The sequence below is a fragment of the Oreochromis aureus genome, linkage group 23 (assembly GCF_013358895.1).
Source record: "Oreochromis aureus strain Israel breed Guangdong linkage group 23, ZZ_aureus, whole genome shotgun sequence".
Classification (NCBI taxonomy): Eukaryota; Metazoa; Chordata; class Actinopteri; order Cichliformes; family Cichlidae; genus Oreochromis; species Oreochromis aureus.
The window spans coordinates 23,793,067-23,814,359 of NC_052963.1; the positions used below are offsets into that span (position 1 = coordinate 23,793,067).

General features: G+C 37.5%; 1 protein-coding gene across 8 annotated transcripts; it reads left to right on the forward strand.

Moving 5' to 3' along the window:
• The first annotated feature begins 1,375 nt into the window (after positions 1-1,375).
• On the forward strand, positions 1,376-20,243 carry LOC116330709 (X-linked retinitis pigmentosa GTPase regulator-like). 8 transcript variants are annotated; one of them, XR_005610247.1, is made up of 20 exons: positions 1,376-1,393; positions 1,476-1,611; positions 3,374-3,499; positions 4,191-4,283; positions 5,037-5,099; positions 5,180-5,338; positions 5,951-6,100; positions 6,541-6,699; positions 6,891-7,046; positions 7,162-7,286; positions 7,883-8,074; positions 8,262-8,448; positions 8,957-9,051; positions 9,146-9,205; positions 9,322-11,332; positions 11,438-11,466; positions 16,959-17,136; positions 17,242-17,287; positions 17,398-17,510; positions 18,163-18,188. XR_005610247.1 is itself a non-coding variant. In XM_039606785.1 (20 exons), exons 2-20 carry the CDS (start codon positions 1,581-1,583, stop codon positions 18,373-18,375), a joined length of 4,191 nt encoding a protein of 1,396 aa, XP_039462719.1. In that variant the 5' UTR covers positions 1,377-1,393; positions 1,476-1,580; the 3' UTR covers positions 18,376-20,243. The 8 variants fall into 8 exon arrangements, 7 of the variants coding, with proteins under 7 accessions (XP_039462721.1, XP_039462722.1, XP_039462719.1 ...); XM_039606785.1 differs by having other exon boundaries at positions 1,377-1,393; positions 7,165-7,286; positions 16,959-17,141; positions 17,395-17,510; positions 18,163-20,243; XM_039606783.1 differs by having other exon boundaries at positions 1,378-1,393; positions 16,959-17,141; positions 17,395-17,510; positions 18,163-20,243.
• Positions 20,244-21,293: the final 1,050 nt, after the last annotated feature.

Below are 21,293 nucleotides of genomic sequence, written 5' to 3' on the forward strand. Positions count from 1 at the left end.
GGAAGTTGTGTTCTCCCTATATTAAAGCTACTGTACAGAATCTGCAAAACAAACTGGGTGGTCAGCCCTGGCACTGCATTACTATATTGAACTTATATTGAACTTTTTGGCAACTCACGGTTGCCAAAAACTTTTTGAAGCTCAAGAGTGAGGCTGGTGCCATCCCAGATATGTTAACATTGTACAATCTTCTGGATAATCAGATCTTCCCCAAACTGAAAACTGTTGTTCAGGTTGCCCTAACAAACCTAGTTAGCAGCTGTAGCTGTGAAAGGTCTTTTAGTGTCTTGAGTCAGCTCCATACCTGGCTGAGAAGGACCATGGGTCAAAGTAGACTCCAGCACCTGGCTGTGATGTCAGTTGAGAAAGAGATGCTTGAGAGACTTGACCACCAAAATGTGATGGACAGATTTACCAACCTCAAGGTGAGGCGACATAGGTTAAAAGAAAAGAAAAAATCTGCAGGGCCATAGTAGAATCTGCAGTAAAGATCTTTTCATACACTGTATACATTGTACCATAGGCCAAGGTGTCTCAATTTTTCTAATTTTTTAATATTATAATAATATAGGACTTCTATTTTTGGAGTGTATTTTTATCTATCTGTATTATATTATACAAACACAATAAAAGTGAATCTTTGTCCAAAAAATGCACTCAGTTTACTTTTTACTCACTGTGAGCATCATTCATTATTCTCCCGCAGTAATTAAGGGTAGAATATGTATTTTTTAAAATTCCAATCCATTCTTCTTTGGCAGCATTTAAATAACCTTTATCAGATTTGATGGTTTTGTTACAAACTTTTCAAAAAAGTGTTTTGCTTTTCTTTCACAAATGTGGGGATTAAATAGTGTTAAAATGTACAAAACAGTGATGTCATGTTTTGTAACGAGGACCCAGGCACAGAGAGACTTGATGAATTTAAGAATCTTATGATTTAATAAAGAAATTTGCAGACTTGCACAGAGAGGGTAAAATTATGATGACTAATAATGGAGATGAAGACAACAGACGACGAGGACAGGGAGGAACAGGGGTTTAAATGCACCAAGGAGACAGTCAGAGGGAACTCGGGACAACTGGAGACATTTAAGGATGTAGGGACTGACAGAGACGGGGAAGAAGTCTCATCGTGACTAGTAAAGTTTACCTTGCCTGGATGGGCAGCTCTCTGGGTGCTCAGCACCCCCAAAGCTCTGATTCTAGAATCGCCCCTGGTTGAAGTTGTGCTCCAAGTCTCTTCTTCTCTCTTTCCATTGATGAAAATAAAGTTCAAAATTTACAACCTTTAAATCAGGGCTTTTTGTTTTCTTGTTCGTTTGTTTGTTTGTGGCCCTTATTAAAGTGGCCTCACGTGAGATGGCAGTGCCAGCAGTGGCCCACAGCTCATGTAAGTTTGAGACCCCTGCTTTAAATAATGAGACACATGAAATGGCTCTGTTTCTTTAAGAGTCACGTGTTTTCCTTCGTAGCCTAGGAGAAGTTTTGTTTACTTCCGGGTTGTTCGAGTCGAAAACAACAGAGGGGTACCAACACGCCCATAGGCGCGGAGCAAAGCGGATTAAAATACCGCAGAGATGGCAGGCGAAGCTGAAGATGACATTCCGGGTAAATATCAGTCATTGTCGCCTCTTCTGACTCTCAGAGAAGCGTTTGTGTTGTAAAATATTCTTTAGCTGTAATGTTCACCTTCTGCTAGCTTCAGGCTAACGGAAAGTTAACCTCATGTTATTGCATTTCTCCTCCCGTTATTCTATTTTATTCTACACGAGTGCTTTAGCTATTAAGGTCAAGTCGTTTTTATGGATTTATTCCTCATTATTCCTCACTTTGAATCACTTTGAACGTGATTAATTATTAAGTATCTTTTTTCCCCTGTCTTGATATTTCCATAATTTATTGTCGATGCAATTGTTCAACTCTACCACATGTCAAAGGTGTTTTTTGTAGTCGATTGCATTTACTCTCAAACAGTAAAAGGAGAGGTAAAAATAAAAACGGTCTTACTACATTGTTTTAATTCAATGAAAGTTCTTCTTATGCATATCCATGTCTATAATAACACTAAAGCAATAAAGCAATAGCAAACAATGCATAATTTTTGATATTTTGATACAAAATGTATTTTGTTTTCTTCCCCCTTTTTATATTATTGTATTTCTTTTACTCTTTTTCCTTTGATGAAGGAATAAAGTAAGTAAGTAATAAATGACCCCATCCAAAGAACATTTTTACAAAATCTATAACCCTTTTGAAAACGTTTGTCATTTTTTTTCAGTGACAAATAATGCCAAGTATTCAGATCTGCAGCACTCAAATATGTTATTCCTGAATGCATATTTTGGCGTATATAGACTTCTTGTTTGAGAAGACAAGACATTTGAAGACTTCACATTAGGTTAACTTGACTCTTTGGCTAATTTTTAATTAATTATTGTGAAAAAAAATTTAACCAAAATGATGCTAGTGAAATGGTAAAAACTACTAAATGAACATTTTGAGTTAGTTTAGTGTCTTAGTTTTGGTTTATTTGTTGGGATTATGCAAAACTTTAAAATATCCAACGTGATGCAAGCAATACCTATGCACATAGCCATAAACCACGTAAACAAAATTATATACTGTAAGTTATTATGAGAAGAGAACTGAAATGAGAAGATTGCCTCAAAATGTTAGCTTAATAACTTGAAATTTCGAGTCAGGTATGAAAAACAAAATTTTGAGTCATTAATTAAACATTTTGAAATACTAACCTCAAAATTTGAATTATGTATATCAAAAGCAGTTTCTGTTTTTCAGTGGAGGACACAAGCCTCTATAGACTGTACACACGTGGACACGTGTGGACATGTTTAGGATCTGAAAATTGAAGTCAAGACGTAGAGTGCATCAAACCTCCTTTCTTTTTAATGCCCATCTAGGCGGTAACGCCTGTAGTTATAAATCAAAGCTTCCTTATAAAGGAGTCTATGAGAAAATGAACCTGCTCCTCCCTTGATTTGTTACCTCAGTAAACACTTTCCTGATGAATTCTCTGAGCTCCTATGCTTACTTAATTTGGTAAATTATAGTCATTATTAGAATCAGAAAGGAGGATGAAGCAAGTTAGGACCTTAATTTTGACTGACAAGTTGAAATCATATGAGCACGCTGTGTCCTTTGGTGTCACAGTCAGATCGTTCCACTGCAAATCACGTCTGGATTGAAAAAAAAAAATTACTCAGCTTGAGGTTTCACTAACACTAGACTGACATCAAGGTGGCTCCATCCATCCATCTTTTATATAAAGGGCTGAAACATCACATTTGGTGTGGTTAAACTTGATAATTAATCCAAGTCAGTGATTTTTCTTTTTGGTCTCCTCTTACAGAATCGGGGGCAGTTTTCACTTTTGGAAAGAGCAAGTTCGCTGACAACATTCCAAGTAAATTTTGGCTTAAAAATGACATCCCACTCAGAATAGCGTGTGGCGATGAGCACACCGCCTTAATAACAGGTGAGAGCCCCTCCTATGTTCCAGGTCATACTCATTTACGTGTTTCTACACTGCTGACAAACGTGAAAGCTGGAAATACTGTTTTGATTTAGTTTCACTTGTGCTGTCCTCTTAAAATATGTCCGCTCTAACATATCAAAACTGATATGTTTTCTTGGTTTTGTTTAGATGTACAAAAATTAGATTTATTTAAAAAAAAAAAAAAGATAAATACATTAACCCCCATTTTAAGTTTTGGATTATTTTTTAATGTTGTGCTTTCCAATATTAACCTACTGTCATTTTTAAAATATACAATTATTTTTACTCTGCAAATTAAAAAAAAATATTTCCAAATATTTATGTAGTTATTTTTGTTTCTATCTACATGTTTACAAAATATAAATATATATATAATATAAATTGTATCGGTCAAGTAAGTCAAAATTTCAATACATTTCTTCAATTTAAATTTTAGTTTAATTTCATGGTTATCTTTTGGAGGAGATTTTTACAATTACATACAATTACTTAATTTGAGGAAACGCTTTCTTTATTATCCAAATTTGATTTTCAGCTTTTTTCTCTTATCTTTCTTTATTATTTTGTTTTGTGACTGTAACTGAATCCAGCCCCGTGTCACTTTAAAATTAATCCTCCTGCTGAAACATCACAGAGCCCCTTTAAGGAGATTTTCTCTGTGTCTTCACAGAAAATGGGAAGCTCTTCATGTTTGGTAGCAACAACTGGGGCCAGCTCGGCCTTGGCTCCAAAGTGACCGTCAACAAGCCCACCTGTGTCAAAGGTTGGTCTTTATGGCCCCTCCTCACTGTTTCAGTTCTAAAAAAAAAAACGTTATAGAGGATGAGTAGTGCCACTGAAAGCTGCTTTCAGCCAGTTTAAACAGGCAGTGAGGAGGGAGTCCCTGAAGAGGAGGAGACAAAGCCTTCAAATAAAGCATGACTTTGTTGTAGATATTACCCTCAGTCTAGAGGGCTCATAATCTGCTTAAATCTCGAGGGACATTAGCTGAGAATCAGTAAGTGCCACTCCTCAGATACAGAGAAAAGGATGTGTCCTGTATGAGCCTGTATGAGGTTTGTTTAAGTATGAATTTAATCTGAAAATGACTTTAAAAAGAAAGGATCATTCTTACTGGAAATAGTTGTACAATACAGAAAATGTAAATGTAATAAATAATCCCAGAAATAAAACTCAAGTCTGATTAATTCTATTTTCTGGTGATTTGAGTTGTTTGGTCATTAGCAGATGGAGGGAGCTGGGCCTCAAAATTCATGCAATGTCTATGTTGGAAAAGTTCTATATAATATTAAAAATGACCACAAATTTCTATCTAATTTTATAACAGTTTGGAATTATTGTATTTTGCATTGAATTGAGAACACTTAGTTTAAAATACAGATTTCTCTTGTGTCTTGCGAGTGTTTGGTTTGTTTTGCTTCATGAATCTTTTCTAAAGTTTTCAAAAGATGATGAGGTAAGCTGCGCTCTGCAGGTTACTGTTCCCATAGTTTTAAATTTCTTTGTGATGTTTCAGCCCTGAAGTCTGAGAAAGTTCAACTGGTGGCTTGCGGGAGAAACCACACGCTTATCTGCACAGGTCAGTCTTTGGTGTTCACAGCTGTTTTCTTTCAGGTGCTGATGAATATTAAACACGCTTGTGTTGATGTGTGTCTGCAGCCAAGGGGAAGGTGTATGCCTCAGGTGGGAACAGCGAGGGTCAGCTGGGGCTTGGAGACTGCGAAGAGAGGACGTCCTTCAAGAGACTTGATTTTTTTGATTCACAGGGACCAATCAAGATGCTTGCTGCGGGTTCGAACACCTCAGCAGCTCTCACCGGTAAGATCCACGCAACACTGTAATTCAGCTATTAGCTCTGATCACAGCTAATCAGAGCTTAACTGCCAGTAAACGTTAATTAAAAACATTTAAATTTTTAATGTATGTTTTTTTACCTTGGAATTTTAGTATCTCAATTATATAAATATATATTGAAAATTAAATTAAATTAAAATGAAATATATACATATGTCATACATATTGTACTACTGGATGTTCAATTTTATTTTTTAGACTTTGCTTATAAATTAGATTTAAAGTAAAAAAACATCTAAAAAATTATTGATTTTAAAATAAGTTTTTTAAACATTCATGTTTTTATGTTTTTTGTATTTTGTTTACATTTGTATTTCATCTGTATATTCTGTATTTCCTGCAGCATCTAAAAAAAAAAAAAAGATAACTTCATGAAATTAATTTGTAATTAAATTATAGTTATTCTGTTATCAAATAAAAATTCTTGGTTAACAAAATTGAAGTAAAAAGATTCTGTATGTTTTAGAAAATGTTGCAAGTTTAAAACTGAAGTGCAGTAGAGAGAAAAAAGTGCCATTAACAGATAAATGTGTGTTCCCAAAATAAACGTAATTTCTTTATTTATTTCTTTTGCAGTGAGCGGTAAACTGTTTATGTGGGGTGATAACACAGAGGGTCAGATTGGTTTGGGTAAGGAGAGTCAGGTGTCGTCACCCCAGGAAGTCAGTGTGGGCCAACCAATCAGCTGGGTCTCCTGCGGGTACTACCACTCGGCTTTAGTGACAGGTGAGCAAAGATGAGGTCCCAAATAACCATTCATCACTTCGCAGTGAGCCTGCAAATCACACATGGATACAGATAGCATAAGGAACATGGGTGACAGTGGCTAAAATATAAAACAATAATTCTCACAAATGTGTATATTTATACTAATGTAAAAATCAGAAGAATAAAAGTTTTTTTAATGCAAGTTAATTGGCAAAAGTATCCTATTTCCATAGATTTTCATTCACCATATTATTTTATAATTTAAAAAATCAAAACTGCATTGTTAATTTAAATTTAGGTGTTTTTATTTCTTTTTTGCATATAGATATTATTATAGAATTTAACATATTTTAAAATCAAGTTTTTTTTAAGTTTAACCACAATTTTGTTTGCCCTATTCGTTCTGGACCTAAAAGCCAGTGGATAGCTCTGAGTATTTCCTGTTTTTGTTTTCCCAGTGGATGGCGCTCTGTACACATTTGGCGAACGGGACAGCGGGAAACTGGGTCTGGGCACCCACCAGCTTCCAGGACACCGAGTGCCTCAGCTGGTGAAGAGCATCAAGGAGCCAGTGAGGCAGGTGGCCTGCGGGGGTGGACATACAGTGGCACTTGCAGGTAAATGTCTGATGACAGCAAATCAGACATGTTATTCATTTATTTCCTTTAAGTAACCAAATGAGAATAATATTCTCAGTTGGTTTCCCCCTTCCTTCAATCTTACTAAAAAATTACAGAATGCTCTCAAACAGGGGAATAAAATACTGCAGCATGCCTCAAACGCCTCTGATTGTGTTGGTGTCTTTCAGAGGGAAATGTGTACACGTTCGGCCTCGGTCAGTTCGGACAGCTCGGCCACGGGACATTCATCTTTGAGTCCCGGGTGCCGCGTTTGGTTGAGCACTTCAAGAAGGGACGAGCCTGTCAGGTGGTCTGTGGAGAAAACCACACCGCTGTCATTACGGGTAAATCTCAGCTCGGTTCATTAATGCTGAGCTTCTCATTGACAACAGAGTTGAACAGAAGAGGTTCTTCACTGATCTGATGTCAGAAATTTGAATCTTTTTTTTTTTTTTTTAGAAGACGGCTTGCTATACACGTTTGGAGATGGCAGACATGGAAAACTTGGTCTGGGGGAGGAAAACTTCACTAACCAATTTAAACCAACGCTATGCCTGCGATTCCTGAAGTATAATGTTCAGGGAGTAAGTGTTTCATCCAGATTACATTTGTTTATGCAGTAGAACTTAAAATAATGTATAGGAATAATTTAATTAGGCTTGGGGATAAGTTTAAAAACAGTGTAATTTTATTGTCACATTTCTTATATCTTTTTAATTTTTTGTCTTCACTTTTTACATTTAAAAAAATACGTTCGTTTTTCAATTTTTATTCATCATTGCATATATAACATAAAATATATAAAATTTTAAATGAGTTTTACCTTTTAAAAACATTTATTTTTTTGTAAAGCACTTTGAGTGCTCAGAGTAGAAAGTGTTATATAATAACCATTCCATTTGTCATTTTTTACCTTTTATAGTCTTTATATATTTTTTAAATTATGTATATTTGTGTCAATTTAGTGTAAATTTTTTTATTACAAAAATCCTAAATACATACTATATAAAAATATAAAATTTAAAATTCAATTAATATTTTAAAAACATTTATTTATTTATAATCATATATATTTTCTATTTTTATGCATTTCTGGGTGACATTCATGCATACACATGTATTTTATTTTTCACTGTTATTGACAACACAAATACTTTAATTTGGTTCCTGACGTGTCCAGGCGATGTGCGGCGGATGTCACATGGTGGTGCTGGCTCGGCCGAGGGCCCGGGGGGCCGGTGAGATCACGCTGGAGGACAACGATGTGACGGAAGATTTCCTGGAGAAACCATACGTGGAGCTGCAGGGTAACACAGTTGACTCATCTACGCTGCAGAGGAGCCTCTCAGCCCGGGTTCGCAGGAGGGAGAGGGTGGGTATGAGGACAATGAACGTGACACTTTTTAGAATAGAATAGAACAGAATAGAATTCAACTTTATTGTCATTGCACATGCACAGGTACAGGGCAACGAAATGTATAGTTTATCTGCAGATAACAGTTCATTTCTAAAGAAGCTAATGGGTTAATATCGCTCATTGGCTAAACCCTCTGATTCAGGAGCGATCTCCAGACCAGTTTGGCACCATGTTCCGCACACTGCCCGCCATGACACCGGGTAACCTCCTCCCGCCACTGACCGTCTCCAGCCAGACCATACCACCACGACTGGCCCCACCTGAGGTGATCCACGGAAAGGTGCTCAATGGCACTTACCAACACAGGAACGAGGGGTCGATCCACCAGGGTACCTACTTCACCTGCACCGCCATTGCCTCATCCTCTTCCTGTTACATAAAATTTTTGTACAATATTATTTGCATTTTTGTTAGAATTTGGGGGGGGGGGGTTGTTGTCTTTTTTTTTTTGTGTCCTTGAGTCACATCTCTGATAAATCATATCCCTTTGGCTTCCTCAAGATCCCTTATCATTTTTATGAAAACAGACACCTGTACAGTATATGTCTCTAAGACCCAGAAGCACTAAGATGAAGTTGAGAAAAATGAGAATGTGAGCTCTGTATTTTTGACATTTGACAATTGGTGTTCATGTCGTTCATGCCCTTTCCCTGAAAGATAAATGAGTTTCTCTTGATCTCAGGGTTTTCTGCAGATTTTAAATCTGTAAATAAAGAGGTCACATTCTCAAAATCTTGATTTTCTTAAAAATCTTACGTATTTGTTCATCTTTGTCACTATGTGATATTACCTGTATCTGGAAAGCTGCTGCTGAAGATAATGCTGTCCTGATTTCAGAGCTGGCAGGTGGGGAGACAGACAGTGTTGTAGAAAGTCTGACAGACACTGACAGCGTGAGAGGTCTTGGAGAAACCAGAGACTTCCTGAACATGGTAAGAGATCAATGAGATCATCTTAAATGTTGCTCAGAAAAAAAGACAAATATAACATTTTGCTGCTGATTTGATCGCTGCTCCTTCCTGACAGACTCATGTGATGAAGATAGACCCCAGTGATAAAACACTCACGCTGTCTCCAGTTCAAAAGGTAACTCAAACTCTTGCTTTGTGTGCCATGTCCTTTGATGTATCTGCATGTCTCTTCCTCTCTAATGCATGCCTCTTTTTTTCCATCCTTTTCTTGCTTTCTTGCACCGAGGATAGAGGAAGGGTAAGAATGGTAAGGCTATAAAAGAACAGGGTCAAAGAAAGCAGAGAAAGCTCTCAGAGCAGAGCAGTTTCTCTTCCACTTCGCTGTCTTGTAAGAGTGAGGCTGCCTCTTCTCTCCGGGCGTTACCCACTGAGCTCCTGAGGAGTCGTAGCACTCGTACTCAGGGCCCGCAGAGGCCCCAGAGACATCAGAAAAGCAACCAGAACAAGGCGAATCTGATCTTGGCTGTAGAGGAGTTGCAGGAGAAGCCCAGTACAAACAAACCTACAAGCATCAGGGACATAAATAAGGCAGCATCCAAAGAACAACAAATGCAAGTTCACAGTAAAAGCCAGGTGATAGGGGTTCGCAGGAAGCTGGCAGCAGACTCAAAACAAAGTCCAGAAATTATGAAGAAAAGATTAGATTTCAACTCTAAATCTGCTAAAGTTGAGAAAGTGGAGTCTAAGCCTGTGAGGGTTAAAGGCACACCCACAGGAATCAGTTCGCCAGGTAAACTCAGTCATACAGACTCAGCAAGCTTTCACCTGAGTGACACTTTGGATGAAGAGAGCATAGTGGGCTCTCAGCAGGTTTCTGAGGTGAAAAAAACTCCCAAATCTAAAGAGAAGAAAACAGATTTGTCTAAGAAAAACAAGAATGAAAAAAACATGAAAGACGCTCAAATCAAAAGAGGGTCAGAGGTTCAGAAAAAGTCAACAGATCTCAGCCTGGTTGTTGGAGCTGCTTCACTCGCCGCAGGAGCAGCTTTGATCCAAGCTGGAAGACGATTAAGCTCCACATCCCTTTCTGAGAACAGCTGTGCTGTACTTAAAGAGAGTGTGACTAAATCACTGAGTGAGGAATCTGAATCTTACGCTGCCAATTTTAGCCACAAATCTGCTGTCAGCATCAACATCATACCCGCACCTGAAAGTCCTGAAATGAGGACAATCTCAGATCAAAGTGAACAGATGGACTCTGCCGCAATCAAAGAGGAAGAGGAGGATAATGAGGAAGCGGTTGAAGAGGAAGAAGGGCAGACAGATGCAGAAGTAAGCGAGGAAGAGGAGGATGTTAGTCACATTATTAAGAAAGTGGCAGAGAACGCTGAGGATGAAAAAGAGAGTGACACTCTTCAATCTGGAGAGAAGTCAGACAGCGATGTAGATGAGGAGGAGGATGAGAGCAATGTTGTGGTAGAAGATGAAGAAGAGGAGGAGGAAAAGAGTGGAGTAACAGAAAGTGAAAGCAAAGCAGAGACTGAAGAGAAAGACAGAAACGGAGGGGTTGTAGAAGAAGAGGAGGCGGAGGAAGAGGAAAGTGAGGAAGGGTCAAGTCACGAAACAGAGAGCAAACGTGGAGATACTGAAAGTGACTTGGAAGAAGGGGACGAGGAAGAAGAAGGGAGTTTGGAGAGTGAGGGTGAAGAAGAGGAGGTTGAAAGTGAGTCTGTGAGGTCTTCAGAGAGAGAAGAAAGTGAGGAAGAGAGGGAGACCGAAGAAGGAGAAGATGAAAAAGAGGAGGAAGAAAAGGGTAGTGCTGAAGAAGTAGAAGAGAGTAGTGAAGAGGAAAACAGTGAAATTGAGGAAGAAGAGGAGGAGGAACAAAGTGGGGAAAAGGAGGAAGAGACAGAGGATGAGGAGGAGGAAGAAGAAAAAGAAGAGGATGAACAAAGTGAGGAAAAGGAGGAAGAGACAGAGGATGAAGAGGAGGCAGAAGAAAAAGAAGAGGAAGAAAGTGAGGAAAAGGAGGAAGAGACAGAGGATGAGGAGGAGGAAGAAGAAGAAGGAGAAGAGGAGGAAGAAAGTGAGGAAAAGGAGGCTGAAGCGGAAGATGAGGAGGACCAGAGTGAGGAAGAAGAAGAACAGGAAGAAGAAGAAGAGGAAGAGAAGGAAGATGAAGAAGAAGAAGAAGAAGAGGAGAAGGCTGTCAAAAAGAAAAGGTCTGCTGAAGTGAAAAGAATAAGTGCTAAATCAGCAACTAGAAGCAAACTAAGGTTAGGAGTCAAAGGTCAGGCGGCAGGTGAGTCAGAGGAGTTCTGGGATGATGTTTTACCTCAATACCTCAATCTGAAATAATAAGAGCCCTTATATCAATCAACGTGTCTATTGATTTATTGAATAACAGGAAAAGGGCACGATCAAAGCTTGATACAGGTAACATTACTTTTTCTGTATAAATAGTTAAAACTACATGGTTAAAACTACATTGTATCCAATTTTGTAGGAGGAGATTACTCAGTTAATTAGTTAACATAACCAAAACAATGTCAGGAGAATAAATTGCATTTATTTTTATATAAAGTTTTGTCATCTGCAAAGAAAATCACTAAAATACATTTATGTAAGAGAAGGGAAGATAAAGTGGATTAGCCAGACAGTTAAGCCAGGTAATATTCTTAAAATGTCCAGTAATAGATAGAGCTGGGCGATAGAACGATAACGATATGTATTGCGAAATAACTTTTTCTCGATAGAAAAATGAAACTATTGCGATAGACCTCATCTCTCTCTCTTCCTGTCTTAAAAAAAAAAAGAACAGCCAATCCAAATTAAGTAGCGCATAGCTGAACCAATCACAGCCGCAGCGTCACGTCACGTGACTTGTTACGTACAGCACAAGTGTATTTGTTTGGGAAGCAGCCAGCCGCCGTGCCGGCCAGTTAATGGAGAAAATGAGTTTGCCCGCTAGAGAAAAATCAACCGAGAGCTTAGGTGACCAGGTTACCGAAGAGAACACAGATGACGGTTCCAATGCCGGAGAGATTGTCGAAAGGAAGGGCCAGAGAAGTTCCGTAGACTGAAAGCGCTAATTCGTTATCGAAAACAACCAGGAGAATCCCTGCGAAGCAACAACAGTCAATTGAGTCGGCTTTCTCCAGCGTCTTACCATATGACAAAATAGCTAAGAGACATAGCGACATAACGAATGCCATAGCCTACCGTCTTGCTAAAGACATGCTACCAATAAACACGGTCGAAAATGAAGGATTCAAGCAGCTAATTGAGGTAATAGCTAAGCTATACACAAGGTGAGATTGAGAATTTCCTTTTAGTTCTCAGTTTATTTGATATTGACAAAAGTTAGTCAATTTTGTCTGTTCTTCTGTAAAACAAACTAAGATTTATTTTTAGAATTAATATTTTGTTTCTAAGTGGAATTGACAATTTAATAGTCTGTTTTGTTTGTTCTATTTTGAAACTTAAACGCTTTAGCAGCTACCTTTTGTGTAGTTTGCAATATTTGCCTTTATTTATCTGAAACTGAAGTCTCATGTTCTTTAAGTACATCTGCCCTGTTGAACTTATTATGGGAAATAAATATTTAAATCAAAACAAGCTGCTGATTATTTCACATTTTACTTGTGAGCAACGACACATTTAAATCTTACAAATATAGTTATTTGGCTTATATCGTGATATATATCGTTATCGCCTGAAATGAAAAAAACATCGTGATATGAAAAAATCTTACATCGCCCAGCTCTAGTAATAGATATTTGTAGATGTATGAAACATTGGACATTTAAAGTCAATATCACATAGTTTACATTAGCATGTAATATTGACCCTTTGGGAATGCACAACATGCAGTGTGGATGTGACTGAACAATAGAAGGCAGGTAGCTAAAAAGATCAAGTATCCATGCTAATGCTGGTGAAATAAGGATGGCATTCAATGTCTTGGTTAAAATTGCCTTGCAGGGAGTACTTAAATGCAAAAGCACAACAGATGTGGATTTCACATAGTTATTTTTGTTTTCCAGTATTTAATTTTTTATTGACCTTATGTTTTTCTAGTAAGATATTATTCTTTTCTGGAGACTATCTGAGCTTTCATGTTCTACACAAATTTCCATGTGTTTATGATCTATCTTTTGTGTTTGCCAAAACTACTTAAGTAGAATTTTCAGGTATCTGTACTTTACTCAAGTAGTTTTTTTCTTCAGACAACTTTTTATCTTTACTCCCTACATTTTTAAACAAATATCTGTACTTTCTACTCCTTACATTTTCAGAACGTCACTGTGCGCCTTCAAACATCAAACCGATTTGAGGCTAAACAGTAACACATGAGAGGAAATCCAATTCGTAATCACCAGAGCATGCGCCATGAATAATTACGGGTTTAAGTTCGGGCCTGTCGTTTATTTGGAGCAACACCAGGACGAGTGCAGGTGTCCATGAGTTGTGGTTGCATTATTTCTGCATCTAGGTAGTGCTATAAAGGAGGGGTAATTTCAAATGCAGCATTTCTACCAACAAACATCAGGAAACACAAACTGTTTGTGTCTACAGTTTGTCACAGTGTGTTGTTAGCCAAAGGTCCAGACACTATATTTCACAGGGAGAGAAAAGAAAGAGCTAAATTCACTAAACGATGGAAATAGATAGGAAGTCAGGAGGTTATATTTATAAGTACGGACTGCTCAGTGGTATTTGAAAAATTTGTTTTTCCATATTGTGAAGCATGCTGCAAAGCAAACTACGGTAGATTATCTGTGTTAGTTAAAGGTTGCATTAAAATAATCTAGTGCAGGATCTGAGAAGCTGCATGCTGACTTACCCTGACCTCCGTTAGACTGCTGTTGTTCTGATGGGCAGCAGAAAAATGCAGGGAGATATTAATGGTTTCCTTGTTATGAATTTGAAGTTAAGTTGATGAAGTTTAGATTCATTCACTGAATTCCACCTCCATATTGTTTAGTATAGAGACAGCATAAACAGTGCTGACAGCAAAGAACAGGGCAACTCATAAAATGCCTTCTTACATTTGTTGAATTCAGTTGTGCAACTCCACAGAAAAAATCGCTAGTAGAAACGTCCTTCAAAGAGCTACTTTTTACTTTCTTACTTTGACTACATTTCATAGCCAGTACTTTTTCACTTTTACTTGAGTAAAGAAGTTAAATCAGTACTTAAGTACAGAATGTTTGTCCTTTTACCACCTCTGGAATACACAAGCTTCTTTGTGTTTATCTGAATTTTATGTTTTCATTCTGAAACAGCTGGAACATTTGCATGTACTGTGCCTTTCCCTCTTACATGTTAACCACAACATCTTTTTGATTTCATATATTATGAATGTGTTTCTTTATAGCTTTCTGAACCCTTTCTCTCATAACGTTGTGGTGTTTTGGGCTGCTCTTGTATTTCCATCCAGCCTTTTGCTTTTGGTTTACAGCAATGCTTACTCATGTTTGTCTTAAGTATTGATTTAAATGCTTTTTGGTTTACTTGTATTTCCTTGGAAGCCTTTTCTTTTTGCTTCTGCTTCTGCTCAGTTATACATGGCTCTTGCAACCAGAATTCTCTGAATTTCCAGTAATATGACTGGAAATTCAGAGTACCCAAATATTCTTCAAACCTTCAGCCTTAATCTTTGTCTTGCTCACATTTAAATATTTTATCTGGAATTATTTATGTTGCTATTTCTATTAATTTGTATTTGTAATAAATATTTGTGTTGCATTACATTGTGGGTGTTTTTTTTTTTTTTTTGTATTAGGACATAGGACATTTGTTAAAGTAGTTCTTAATGATACTTAATAGTCACAATTGTTTGTGTAGATTCACTTCTAAACAAGATTGTATTAGTTATTTAGACCAGGCTGACATCTGCTTCTGCTTCCATTTCATACTTAATTGCATGCCAAAATCTTTCATTTTTGTAAATGTAAGTTTCTTCTGAGAAATTAAAAAAAAAACCTCAAAAAAACAATCTCAGTGGAAAAAAGGCAAAATTATATGAATGTTAACCATTAGACTGTTGTATTTATTGTATCCAGTATGTCTTGCCCTGTTATATAATGCCTGGAAAAGACTACAGTGAATCATGTGGCTTTTTTCTTTCTCTTTCTCTTGTTTTTAAGGCACTACACAACTCTCCAGCTGACACAGCTGATAAATAGGATGGTATCGTGAACCTTAATTGATACTACGATATACTATTAAGTATATCGTGTTTGAGTGTTATTTAAAAGAGATTTCACTTGATTTTTTTTTTTATTTATTTTTTTGAAGGACGTCTTTCTACTGAAACACATTTTATACGATTTTTGGTGGAAATAGTAGGGGTTCTAAACAGGTTCTTTGTGGGACACCATGTTCATTACTTGTAAGTTAGGTTAAGGACAATCACGTATGCAGATAATACCTGATTAGCAAGGTCAGTGGGAGCTTTATAGTTTATTTGAAAGATAATAAATAAATAAAATTAATTTAGAATAAAGTCACTCAAGTACTTTGAATACACATCGAATATTTAATTTATTTTATTTAGTCTCTCGCTACTTTATTCTTTTTTCAAATTTTGGGGGGATTCAAGCAGTATATCATTAAATAGACAAAAATTGAGAAACAACTGTCATGACTCTGCAGGGCACAAAAGCCCACCTATTAAGAGGTAGATTTTTTTTTTTTTCTTCGGGAGGTAGCCGAGACCAAAAGCTGAGCTAATGAAGAGGAAACATTTGACTTGATGATGCAAATATTTAACTGAATTATAAGAAAATCTGCCTTTTTCAGCCTCAACTGTCAAAAATATCACAGTGGACACTGACAAACTCACTTTGTCAGTAAGATGCCAGACTGGTGTTTTGTGTCTAGCATATTTCAAGAAGATGATGATCTGAGGAAAATCTGTTCCTCTGTTTCAGTGTCTGTTTGATGTGTTCAGGATAAGATAAGGTTTGACTTGTTTTCGTCTAGTGATGATGCTGTTGTAGTGTAGTGTAATACGTTTAATTCTAGCATCACTATAGTCTTTTCTAATCATTCCTTGCTTGTCAGTTAATTCAGCTGGCAGAGCTTATATTTTATTATGTATAGTAAAAACATTAGCATCAAACTAGAAAGTACATATTTTTCATGTCCTTTACTTGTTCTTTATTTTAAAGAACAAAGGAAAGGACAAGATCAGAAAAAAATGCTTTCCATTCATTGCAAATTGAAAGCAGTTTTTTTTTTTTCTTCAACTTAAATAAACTCATGCCTTTGTCTTGTTGTTATTGGATTCTGCTAATATTAACCAAGCAAGGCCTCAGTCACACAGACCTAGGGACTGGTCAGATACCCACTTGTAGCCACAGGTCCTGGAAAAAGGTGAACTCCACAACCAGGTGGTGAGTGGTATCTAGAGGTTGCTGGCAGTGTTGGATCAAAAACCTTGTGATTGCTTTTGTCACTTGTGAGTTATGGTGATCACCAGTAATTTCCAGGGAAGATGCCAAGTTGTGTGCAAACACTTGCAAACCAGTCCCAAAGCAATAGTAAAACTGTAAAAAAAAGTATTACATAAACCAGATAGCGAGACCGTTGCCATGGTAAAGCACAACTTTTTTCCTTTGAAGGTGAATGGTCTGCATTTCTGGTTTGTGTCACACACTTGACAGTTTCACTACCACTCAGCAAATAGTTGGTGATTGACCAATTAATGTCTTCTTTGGTGTCTTCCTTGCAATCTGCAGGTGATCTGCTAGCAGCTAAAACAATGACAAGGGTGTTTTCATGGCAGCACATACTGACTTTTCCGTAGCAACCAGAAGTTGTGAGAGAATCACCAACGAATCTCTAGGCCTATGTGGCTGAGGCCTAAAACTGCTTATGACTAAATATTTTTCATGTCCTTAATGCTCCTGTTTTTGCAGGACTTGACAAAAGGGTTTGCTGAGACATGGACCAAAGGCGAGGAACAAGGTCAAGAGGAAGAAGAAGAAGGAGAGGAGGAAGATGATAGGGTTGATGATGATGACGAGGTGGAGGAAGACGAGGAGGAGAACGACACATTGTTGTCCTCGACAGAGAAACCAGTAGAAGAGACCCAGAGTTGTGTAAATAAGTAGCACTATGTTGAATATGGGGCATCTTTGGTTTTTGTTGGTTATTTGTGATTAAGATGGATTAACATGCGAAATGTGATCTTCCCTGAAGCCCAAAGAGGTGAAAGAAGAGCCTGTGCCTGATGGACAGCAGAGAGGTGACTGATTTTATCCTTAGTCAGCTGCATGTTTGATGAAAAATCTAAGACGGTTAAAACGAAATTAAAAAGACAAGACAGATAACAATAATATCCGGTATCACCAGCAGCTGAAATCAGTGAGCAGCCCAATATTAAAGAAGAAAAGACACATGAATATACCACATCAGCCAGCGGGGAGGGAGATGGAAACTCCAAAAACCAGCCGGCCTCCAACAAAAAGGTACAATAACTGTGAACATTGGATATATTCTTTGTACTGTGCCTTCAAAACACTCTCAGAAAATAAACTTTATTTTGCCTGTATGGGCACAACACTCCTCACTATGGGATTACCTCTATGGTGCTGCTTTTTTACGTGTTTTTAACATTCATAGTTCGAATTTCAAGCAACAGTTATGTAGCTTTGTGTAAAAAACACACCTTGAAAAGTTGTATGGCATTACCTTAAGGTCCAATAATCAGCCTTAGAGCATACATTAGTGTAAATTGTACCTGTACCGGTGTCTCACTGTATAGTTTTAAAGATTATAGAAGAAAGTAAACACACAAGGAAAGAAAAGACAAAAAAATCAAATGTGAAATGTGAAAACTATCAGCTGGACAGATGTGCAGATGAAAATGTTGTGAAAACGCCAGGTTCGAGACCTGAATCACATTTTTAAAAAGCTCAGTATGTTGACCAGTGTTAACTTTGACAGCAAATTTTGATTTAGTTTTATTTTTAGTCTTTTCACAAAAACTTAGTTTAGTTTCAATCATAATATAGACATTTAAATTCTATTAATTTTAGTCTTTGCATAATCCTTAACCTACTTTACATGTGATAAACAGAAAGGTAATTAGAGTTAATTATCTCGTCTTTGCCCTCGCAGCTCTCGCTCTTTAGACGACTTTCGTCCTCCAGGCCCAAGCAGACAAATGACAGGGATCACACCTCAGTGCAGGGCCTTGCTGGCGGAGACCAAGCTGTCCAGGGAGAACCTCCATCCCCGGCTGCTGCCATCAGTGCTGTGACTCACCAAGGTGGAGCTCCGCAGCAGTCTGGTTCCAGAGGACCTCGCTCTGGAGCCTGCACTGTGCTATAATTCCAGGAAAAAACCTCTCAGATGGCCTCAGTAATCAGAAGAAGAGCAGAGTGTGAACAAGCTAATTAGCTGCAGATTTCCTCAGTGATGCACAGCATCATCAGCAAATACACTAATCAGAACAGACACAAACAGAAATACCTTATAAACGGTACAAACTTATCACAAACTCATTTTGACTGAAGTCTTCTATTCTGGAAGGTTTTAAACAAAAGATTGTGGCTGCTCATTAATCCTGGGCACACAGAGGGTAATACCACATCAAACATCCTTCGAAACCTCAAGGAAGCACATTGTTCAGCCAAGAAAACACAGAAAAACTTTGCATTTGTTAAAGGATTACTCAACTGTCAGAGACTATAATGTGGCTAGGAAAGGTTTTTATTCTTCTGTAAGTTATCCTGTCACACCTGAAAACCCTGACACTGCGCTGACTCCAAACAGCAGTGGAAAGAAAAAGTAGAAATTTTGATATGATCCACGTTAGGAAAAAAACACATCTGAATGTTTGTCAAGCCTCAGTCACACAGCTCTGGAGATTGATTGTTGACCCCCTGGTAATCTCTGGTTGCTAGGGAAAAATGAGTGTTCCCTGACTGGTTTGTGAGTGGTTGCTGGAGGTTCCTGCTAGCCACTTGGTGAAATCAATCGCAAAGAACGTGCTGCACTAAAAACTTCATCCTGATGTATTAGGTTGCTAGCATATTGCCGTGGTCGCCCATAGTTTGCATGGAATATGCTAACCTGTGGGCGACTGTGGCAATCTGCTTGCAGTCAAACAATTGCAAAGAGGTTTTTGGTGTAACACTGTATACGTCTTTGTGATCGCTTTCATCTCCATCAACCTTTTGACAACTGGTCAAGGAATACTCATGTTCCTCTAGTGATCAGTGGTTGCCAGGGTGTCACTAATTAGTCTAAACGTCTGTATGACTGGGGTCAGACCTCCTCTAATGGAGTATGGGACCACTTGGTGGCTGCTCAAAGACTCTTAAAGTGGACCTTTTTTCAGATTTTTCTGTTTTTGGCTCTGTGTGATGTCATACAGAGTGGATATCCTTAATACGGTCATCTGTGAGCAAAGAAGCTCCACCTACTTGTGGTAAAAACTGTTTGGGAGGGGAGAAAAGCAACCCCCAGTATCTGATAAATAAGGATTATTTTGAACTGTGAATCATGCAAAGCTGCTCTAACAGAGTCAAAGAGTAAAATTTTTGACAAAGAGTAATGCTTCATAGATGGAGCAGAAAGCAGCTTCTGAGTGATGTATTTTTTTTTCTCCTTTCCTAAAAAACAAGAAAAAAAACACAACTGACTGACTAATCTCTTTATCAATTTTTTTTTTACTAATTAGCAAATGTTTCTGTAAAAGTTTTAAAGGTTTTCCAACCCTTTGATTCCACTGAATTTCCTGTCAATCTAACTCTTTCCACACTGAAGAGTTTACGTGGAGAATTCCTTTAAGTTCTTGTGTTTTACTTTCTTTTATTCGGGGTCCCATGTTTTGGAGTCAGCAGCTGGACGTCTCAGTGAACTTTAAGTAAACCACTACCAGCTGAGCCTACTCCTCCACCAGTAACACCAGAACAGCTGTGATACTGGTGATACTGCGTTTTTTTTGTTAACTATATATGTTTTTGATTTCCTCTCCTGAGCCTGAATGTGTGTGTGTGTGTGTGTGTGTGTGTGTGTGTGTGTAAATAAGATTATTTATTGCTCATCCTGGAGCACATTTGCACTTTTAATATAAAGGTTTCTTAGAGATGCATTACTTTTATGTTCTGATCCAATAATCTCATTTAATCTCTCGCTTATGTTGATTTTTTTTTTAAAGTTTGGATTTTTGTGATAATAAAGAATTTTATATAAAGTGACAAAACAGTCTCAGTTTCCCTCCTTTTGTTTTTGTTTCAATGTGAACATTTGTTGTTTACAAGCACTGTTTTTCATTTAGTATTATTATTCTTATTATTTATTATTATCATTATTGTTATTATTATTATTTATTAAGCAGCACTGAAATACTTTTGAAACTCAATGAAAAGAAAATGGATGAAAATGTGAAGTTTGCAAAAGAGGTTAAAAGGTAAAAAGCATCTGAACAGGTGTACATAACAACGTGGCTGGCGAGTTTACGATAAAGTACGGATATTCGATCTGCATCATTTAAAGAGGTAATATCATGACAAGGAGTTATGAGGAGTGAGGACAGGCGTGGGGACAGACAGGGTTGAACTCTGAGTGAGGTGTTTTTTTTAGGCTGATGTCTGGTAGTACAAAAAGGGTGAGACAAAATTCAAAACAAATTTTAAACTTGTTTATTTATTCATTATTATATAGCGTTAGCATTGGGAACATGTTTCATGCAGTAAAAGATAACGATAAAACCACAGACCTACACTGATTTGCTATCAAAATCGACAGTGTACTGCACTTACGCCTCACTCTTCATCAAACTTTTTTATTTCCTGATTCAAACCAGCAATGATCAGATAACAAGCATGTCATGGCTGCTCTGAAAAGGACCCACTCCTAGTTTGATTTCACTAGAAGAAAGACATTACCTGTGGGTTGTGTGTGTGTGTGTCTCCTCATTTAGCAGACACGCTACTGGGACTCAGTAATTTTCATTTGATCTGGACCAGGACTTTTCTCCAGACATGACTCAGGTTTCTATGATGGGTTTTGTGCTTCTTTTGTTTGTGGTGAGTCAGCAAAGAGTTTTATGTCTTTTAGAGCTGATACAAACTGAACTTTGTTATTTACTTATTACTTATTTATTTTTTAATGGGCTTGATTGGCTTTTTTCAGCTAAATTTCTCCCAGACTGAAGAAAGAAGATAAATGGGGCTATTTGATAAGAAAACAGGTGCCCTCAATTAGTATTTATTCTTGTGACTGTCTTTATTTAGTTGTAA